The sequence below is a fragment of the Hydra vulgaris genome, chromosome 11 (assembly GCF_038396675.1).
Source record: "Hydra vulgaris chromosome 11, alternate assembly HydraT2T_AEP".
NCBI lineage: Eukaryota > Metazoa > Cnidaria > Hydrozoa > Anthoathecata > Hydridae > Hydra > Hydra vulgaris.
In genome coordinates, this window is record NC_088930.1 from 15,643,836 (window position 1) to 15,652,500 (window position 8,665).

At 26.1% G+C, this 8,665-nt stretch overlaps 1 protein-coding gene across 2 annotated transcripts in view; it reads right to left on the bottom strand.

The window, feature by feature from the left end:
- Positions 1 to 219: 219 nt before the first annotated feature.
- LOC100197119 (synaptotagmin-2) overlaps positions 220 to 8,665 on the bottom strand; it is a 13,733-nt gene continuing 5,287 nt past the window's right edge. For both annotated transcript variants that reach the window (XM_065810254.1, XM_065810253.1), the window contains exons 2-6: positions 6,386 to 6,588; positions 5,538 to 5,584; positions 1,919 to 2,285; positions 1,532 to 1,649; positions 220 to 923 (exon numbers count right to left, since the gene is read on the bottom strand). In XM_065810254.1, the coding sequence (XP_065666326.1) occupies positions 619 to 923; positions 1,532 to 1,649; positions 1,919 to 2,285; positions 5,538 to 5,584; positions 6,386 to 6,588 (1,040 nt within the window). In that variant the 3' untranslated portion in view covers positions 220 to 618. The remainder of the gene's footprint in view (positions 924 to 1,531; positions 1,650 to 1,918; positions 2,286 to 5,537; positions 5,585 to 6,385; positions 6,589 to 8,665) is intronic.

Sequence of the window (8,665 nt, forward strand, 5' to 3'; positions counted from 1 at the left end):
TTGGTTTCATGCAAAAAAATTTTTGGGGACGCAAAGCAATAGAATTACATTTTTCTAGTGCAAATAATATATCGTAAATAAAATAAAATCACCCCACCCCTTTAATTATTAGATAATGGTAATCCCCTTTTTTTTCTCTTTATTTTACAAATAAAAACAAGGCGCAAGTAAAAAAATGTTTAAACAGTCGGGGATACAAAATTAAAAAAAAAAGACGAGTTTAAAAAAATTGTATAAACCAAATTTACAAAATATGTATAAATTTCTAGAGTTACAAGGTAAAAAAAATTCTAATCAAGTCTTCACATCGTAAATCGTGTGAGCGTAAACGTTAAATTATAACGAGCTTACACTATCGTCGCTAAGCTGTATAGTTTTTTGTAGAAAAATGCAATCATGAAATTGTATTTTATACATAAAAAATATGAAACTATTAACAATTCATTATAAATCTTTTTTTACATATGATAAAACAAATCTCTAACGAAAGTTCCTTTTGTTACGACAATAAATTAACATTGTCATAGGAATCTTTCTTTTTTGTTGTTAATTCTGCTTTTTTAAAAATGGAGGTAACTATAAATAGATAAATACTTTTTTTCAAAAATCCTTTTTAAATTAATTCTTGCTTTTAGGTTTAGAGAAAACAGAAAACCATCCTTCTGTATGACCTGTCTCTATAAGTTGCTTCCAGTACTCGTTAGTAGGTAAGATTTTAAATAAACCAACCACTTGAGATTTTGTTAACAACTTTTTACACTTTAAAGTGATAACTAGACGCATATCTCCTAACATTTCATCTGGAACTTGAAAAAAAATTTCTTGATCAAAAATAGGATGGATGCTTCCTTTTTGAACGTCGGTCCGATTTTTTTCCAAAAGTTCATCTTGACCATTGAGGATAGATAATGAAACATACGTACCTAGATAATAAAAATAGCACATAAAGTTAATATTTATTGAAGTGAAGAAATATGAAAATAATAAAAGTTAAATAAAAATCATTATATGTATTTATTATTACTAGAGGACAAATAGAAGTTTAAATGTTACATGTTTGCGTATCTGCAATCATTACACAACTCAGTGACGGATCCAGGAATTTTTTTTTTTGGAGAGGGGGAAGGGAGGGAGGGGGGGGGGGAAAAGAAGTGTTGAAATGTTTTTGTTTTCATTTGCGACATTTGCGTCTCCTAAAAAAAAAGGCCCTTAATTTCGAAGATATTTTAGGACTTTAAGATTCTAATGGGGGGAGATGCATACCCCATCTCCCCCTGGATCCGTCACTGACACAAGTATATGTTAAAAGTATAAAAAACTGATATTAAAGGTTAAAAAAGAACATTTATGTAACCAATAGACTTAAGTAACGTAAGCCAATCAACAACAAACCATTTTTGTGATAAAATTTATAATATAAGATAAATTAAAAAAATATAAGATAAATTATATTTTATATAAGATAAATTAAAAAAAAATAATTGACTATATAATTATATATATAAATAATCATGAACTATTTTATACTAACTAGCTTTTTCTTGATCTAGCTTCATAGGAACTATGTCCCCTCGTTTAACTGTAACTTTAAGTTTCCACTCTTCTCTGTCATAATCAATCCCTAAAAACACTGCTCCAGTCTCTACTTCCTTAAAAAAACAATAAATTGTTTTAAAAATAAACAACAAAATGTAACAAATTTAATTTAGCAAGTGACTTTATTATCAAAATTGACATGATAAAAACTATGTATAACAGAGGCGCAACCAGTAAGAATATTTTAAAAGCAAATTTACCATAGAAAACCATGTTTTTTTATATCACTCAAAGTTAGTGTTAGCTCCTTAATCGAAAAAATTTGCCTCCTGTAACTAATATTTGCCTCTGGCTGATCCTCTGTATATGCATTCTAACTTACTAAACCAATAAGTGGATCAAACTGTCGCAATTTTCGTGAAAACTGTTCTTCACCCTTTTCTTTAGTAAAATTTACACTTTTTAAATCAAATGTACAAATTCCAACGCCATCGTGTTTAGACCACCTGTTCAGTTCGTATTGATAAAAATACAAAACTTGGGAGCTTAATTCTTCTTTTTTAATTATAAACGTAAATAAGTCTCCAAACGCAGGCCAAAATGTTGCACGAACTAATCGTGTTTTGTACTCAGTTTCTTCATCCTCATGAAATGGCATTAACTTAACAACAACAAAAGCATAAGCATAACCACTTATATCACGAACAGGTACATTGCTAGTTTCTATAACCTTTACTGTCAGCATTTCACTGAAATATATAATAACATTAATTTATACTTATAAAGAATAAAATTTCTTACAATAAATTATATATTTTACATTAGTAAAAAAAAAATAAAAATAGAAAAAATAAAAGTTTAAAAAAAAAAAGTAACTAAACTAGTAATTAAAAACATGTGCAAAAAATCAAGCCAACCGATTAACATTAAAAACATGTGCAAAAAATCAAGCAAACCGATTAACATTAAAAACATGTGCAAAAAATCAAGCAAACCGATTAACATTAAAAACATGTGCAAAAAATCAAGCAAACCGATTAACATTAAAAACATGTGCAAAAAATCAAGCAAACTGATTAACATTAAAAACATGTGCAAAAAATCAAGCAAACCGATTAACATTAAAAACATGTGCAAAAAATCAAGCAAACCGATTAACATTAAAAACATGTGCAAAAAATCAAGCAAACTGATTAATGTTATATAACTATCAATAAAAATAAAATTCTTAGCAGTGCATATGTATTCTTTTATGCACTTTAATTTAAACAAATAATTCCCACATTTCCAAACAAAGGCAAAGTTAATTTCAGTTTATTGTTTTTGATCAACATGAAAAAAGGTGAACAAACACAATTAGCATCTTTGAAAAATTTGGTTCACTAATGATAAGCTAATAGCATTTGTAAATAATTGGCAAGAAAATTATACTTGTATGCTAAAAAAATGTAATAATAATATTCTAAAAGCAAAAACTTACCATCCCCTCAAAATAAAAGTTTTATATAAAAAAATTGCTATGATAGATATCTTGATTTAACCTTGATGTAAAGTTACATAAAAACTATATATGATATCATTAATTTATCTACCAGTAGGAGTTATGCCATTTAAACAAAAGCCTGCAAAGATCATGCAAAGTTAAGTTCAAATTTAGATCAACTATTGCCCATTATTGTTTTCGCTTTTATTAATAAAAATATTAGTAAAGGGTGAAATACATTGAGAGAAAAGTTTTAATTAGCAATAAGCAATTAGAATATAGAAGGAACATTCTACTAAAGAATAATCTTTATCAATAACATAAGAAATAGAATGGATACTGGTAAACAAAATAATAGAAATGGGTAATAGTAAACTTGTTAGTAATGTTCAAGTTCCGCCATGTCACCAGTTCAAAGCATTTGACACCTTTTAGAAATCCAGTTCTTCATTAGAAATTACATTCTTATCAAATTAAAAGTATGAATACTTCAATTATTTTTGTTCCAGAGAAAACAATTTGTCATCGAACGGCAAATTATCTAATATCAAGCATCATTTGAAGTGCCTCAATTGCGTTGAACGCTATTATTTTCAATATCACACAACTTTTTGAAAGTTGTTAAATGCAAACATTTTTTATTATGACAAAATCACCTCAAAAGTATCAAAAAAGTTTTCTTGAAAAAATAAAATCAAACAAATCAAACGACAACTAAAAAGTATCTGTATTCTTTAATGACAACTAAAAAGTATCTGCATACTTTAATGACAACTAAAAAGTATCTGCATTCTTTAATAAAAATAATTGTTATCAATCATAACAAGGCTAAATGTTTTGAAACATTTCATTATAAACTATACAAACCGGTGTATTTTACAATGACATACAAGTTCTTTTTTAGCAAACTCAGTAACTGTGACTATGTAACTTTGTTATTTTTAAAAGCATTTAGTATAAACTAATACCACACTCATATCAATCATAAATTTAGTCATCACCAGAAATCACAAAAAACTAATACAGCAGAAACGCATTGAAAAATAGTGATTTCCCCAGACACAATTGGGAAAGCTTACATCACTCGGCTATACCTCTTTGATAGGAAGACCTTATCCCCTTTTTATCTTTATTTTACACTTTTAACTACCGATATAATTTACCTAATAACATGTTTATTAGGGTAGCATTTAAATATAAGTTTTGCTTATTTTTTGAGGGGATTTTAACTTGAAGTATCCTTACTGTAGGATCATATAAAAAAGAAGTGTACTACTGTAATAGCAAAGTTAATAATAAACCATTTGAAAAATCTTTCAACCTGGTATTTGTAATCTGTTGTTGAAGATGACAGTGTTTTTAGCATTGTTAAGATATGAGACTTAGAAACCAACAAACTATTACCTTTGTGTAGCCAGTGAAAGATAGTGTTGGGTAAATAATGATGCATGAATTTTAAAAGGGAATTTTCACTATCTTGTTTTTGTTTACTTCTAATAAAAAGCTGACCTACAAAAGCATATTATATTTGCAGATATAATACTTTCATGCTATAGTTTTAAGGGAGAAAAATGTATAGCTATGGATTCAAGTTTTTTGCTTTGGCACTATGTTAAATTTCTTTAAAAAACTTGGATATTTTATGTATTAAAAAAAATCATTTACAGGAAAAACTGGTAATACCATTACCAGTTTATCGAGCTGCTAGTTCCCAGAAACCACATAAATATAGAATGGATGGAAGGCAATTTCAAAAATGTATGTAGTACATTTTTGAAATTGCCTTCCATCCATTCTATATTATGGTTTCTGGGAACTAGCAGCTCGATAAACTGGTAATGGTATTACCAGTTTTTCCTGTATATTAAAATTTATGTAGTACATAAATAATAAATGAAATTGAAAATTTAAACTGAAGAGAGGCAAGGAGCCAGCAGGTTTTTAATGGCTCCAACTCTTTTCAGTTCCAACACACTGAAAAGAGTCGGAGCCATTAAAACAGTACAGTTCACCACAGCTCCAGCGCCAGCTCCCCAAAAATTAAAAACTAAAATGGTGTATCTATGTCTAGTATAGATACACCATTTGGCTTTAACTGAGCTAATTTGAAAAATCTTATTTTGGGGCTGAGGGTGGTTTGTTTAAACTTGAATTCAGTGAATAATTAACAATTAAAACTTTTTAAAATAAACTGATAAATTCAATTTAGTTAATTTATTATAAATTTTATAACATTGATCATTTGATAAAAAAAACTATTGTGCACAAGCCCTTTTTCCATATATAAAACTTTTTATTTGTTAGAAGTAAACACTAAATAGATTAATTTCATTTACTTAAAAACAAATGTTTAATGTAACATATGAATATATGCTGGATAAAATATAAATTTATGCTTAATAAGATATATTTTACATAAGTATAAATAGGACATGATTTCATGTTATAAACATATAATTATATTTAATATAATATGATTATGTTTGTTATAATGTATGCATAATAAATGAAATAATACCTAATAATATCATATTGGAGTGAAAAGCTGATGGTTCCTAACTCCTCCTAAAAGTATTGATAAAAACATATTGATAAAATTTAGAAACAAATATGCACTTCATAGTTATGATCATGAGATTGATTGCATTTTAATTGTATTTTTATTTTTTATATAATTTCACAAATAAGTCAGCATTTCTATTTTTGGTGTAAACAATAAAATTAGATTTATATTACTTTATATACTGTTATGTAAGTAAACTTTATATGCTATTAAGTGAACTTTATATACTGTTTGTTGTTTTTTTCTGTATTTGCATTTTTTATTATTATTTTTTTTTGTCATATATTCAAAAATAATGAATTGCTTTTAAAGCATTCTTAAAAGCAACTGACATTATTTTTGATCATAAAATATTATGCAAGGAAATTACATGAAAAACCATCTACTCAAAAATGTGATGTGTTTAAAAAAATAATGAGATTTGATACTTTGTTGCATTCCTATAACTTTAGCAAGTGAATTTTAACAAGTGAACTCTGAATTTTACCAATTGATTTCTAACTATTGTATTCTAACAAGTCAATTTTAACACGTGAATTTTAACCAGAGAATTTTAACAAGTGAATTCTAACAAGTCAAGTTTTCAAGTGAACTTTAATGGGACAATTTTAACAACTGAATTCTAACAAGTGTATTCTAACAAGTGAGTTCAAAAAAATGACTTTAAGAAGTTAAAACTTAAATTTAAGTAAAAAACTTTTGAGTCAAGAAAGTTACTCAAATTTTTTTTAAGCTATTTTTGTCAAAACTTTTCATCCTTTTATGGCTTTGAAAGACATTCACTTTAAACTAAACATAAATACCATAGCTTTTCTTTCATTCTTGTTTGGTTGTATCCTCATTAGTTTTTTTGAAGGTTTTAATCCTTTGAGCTTGATCTTTTCTTGGTTTTTATTCTTTTTTCGCTTCCGACGGCATCTTTTACAACAAATACAAATAACAACTAAAAGAACTACAACACCAATCGAACCCAAAATAATACTGATTTTATTTTTTTCGAAGAAGGCTAAATAAAAATTTTAAAAAATAACTTAAAACCAACACCATATTTAGTGTTAAACAAACCATATAAATCTAATTATTATAAATTGTTCACAATATACATAAATAAATTTTGAATGTCAACTGTAATCATCCCTTACTATTTTAAATGGTAAGGTTGAATAGGAAGGTTGAATAGGAAGGCTGAATTGTAAGTTGTAAGGTTAAATAGTCAGGTTGAATGGTAAAGAGTGATTACTTAGTAAAACTAGTTTAGTTATTAAAACTTAAAACTTTTGAAACTGTTACAAAAAGTTAGTCATTAAAATAACTGTTACAAAAAGTTAAAGTCATTAAAATAACTGTTACAAAAAGTTAAAGTCATTAAAATAACTGTTACAAAAAGTTAAAGTCATTAAAATAACTGTTACAAAAAGTTAAAGTCATTAAAATAACTGTTACAAAAAGTTAGCCAAGTCATTAAAATACTTAAATATTGGAGTTAAATAGTTTAACTAGAAATTTTTAAAAATAAATTTTAAAAAAAAACTTGCTACAATTTGTAATACCATTTCTATTTAATCTTATCAGTTTAAAGTTAAAAATAAATAAAATGTCATTAGAAACAAATAAGAAAATTGATTATATATTTATTTATACCTTGGATAAATTTTTAGAGGCAAAAAATATTTTTGTTAAAGAATTATTAAAAATATTTTCAAATTTCAAAAAATATTAATAATTCTAAAATCTGAATTCTAACTTTTAATACTAAAATCTAACCTCTAATTCTAAAATCTAACTTCTAATTCTAACTTACTTATCTTACACATAACTTGATAATCCTACTCATAACTACTTTTTTTACAATTTATATTAATGTAAATTGTAAAAAAAAGATAGTAATTACTATCTTTTTATATAAGCTACATATTACTTAATCAACTCAACTTAATCGCAACACAAAAGCGCAAACTTTTTTTTGTGCAATGACCTTATCTAACTAGAATTAAACTAAAAAAATAATTAAATTTAAAAAAAATTTAATATTTGTTATTATTAGTGTTATTCTTGGACTCACTTTATTTGCTGGTTTCGTCATTCTTGATAATTGAAACATTTCCCAAAATTTTCTTCTCTTCCATTGAGCAGTAAACTTGGGTAACTTAAACTTATTTACTTTGGTCTTACTTTGGTTACAGGCAACAAATTAAATATTTCTATTAAAGTTATATAGATTTCTCCGAAAAAGTTTAATAAGCAAACATGGAACTTTCATATTTATGATTCCAATTGATTGCTAAGCCATAGCAAACATGTTTTGGAGATAAAATTATTATTGTTGTTGATGACTGTTCTATAACTTCATTAATACACAACTCTTAAGTACAATCTCCCTGCGCCAACTCAACATTGAGTTTTATGTTTTCAAAGTTTTAAAACAGATGGAGCTAGTTTAATTATGAAACACAATTTTCAGAGTTTAAACAGCTAAACTTAGCTCCTAACAAAGAAAATTATTAAATTAATAATAATAATAGGCAATGGAATCTTAAAACAATAAAAATTTATCTGACAAACAATAGATTGTGTAGGCACATGCTGTAGAAAATTTAAACTGATTTTATAAACAGCAATAGAAACTGAGAGTGGAATCAGATTTTAATATTTTAAATTTGATATTTTAGAACTATTTCTTTAGACTTTGGACCTTATTTATAAGATAAAATTTAATTTGCAATTTATAAATTTAATTTTAACTTTTTAGTTGGTCAAGATTGTTTTGCTTCTATATAAGGTTGCTATTTTAGATGTTTCACTTATATTTCCAAAATTTACCCACCTTAGAGATCTTCTGGAGGCTTACATTTTAATCCAAAATTTTGTAAATGTTTGCTGCAGTTTTTTTAACTTAAATTTTTTTTTTGCTTTTTGTTTGTTGCACAATTTTTGTTTGTTGCTGTATCTAATACTTTTAATTACTACCTTCCATTTCTTTGTCATTTAAAGTTTGATGTGTATTCTTAGTGTACCAGAGTGTTAATTAGTGATACCACAGTTACAATAGGTCAGATAATAAAAATTAGGCGCATAAAACTTTA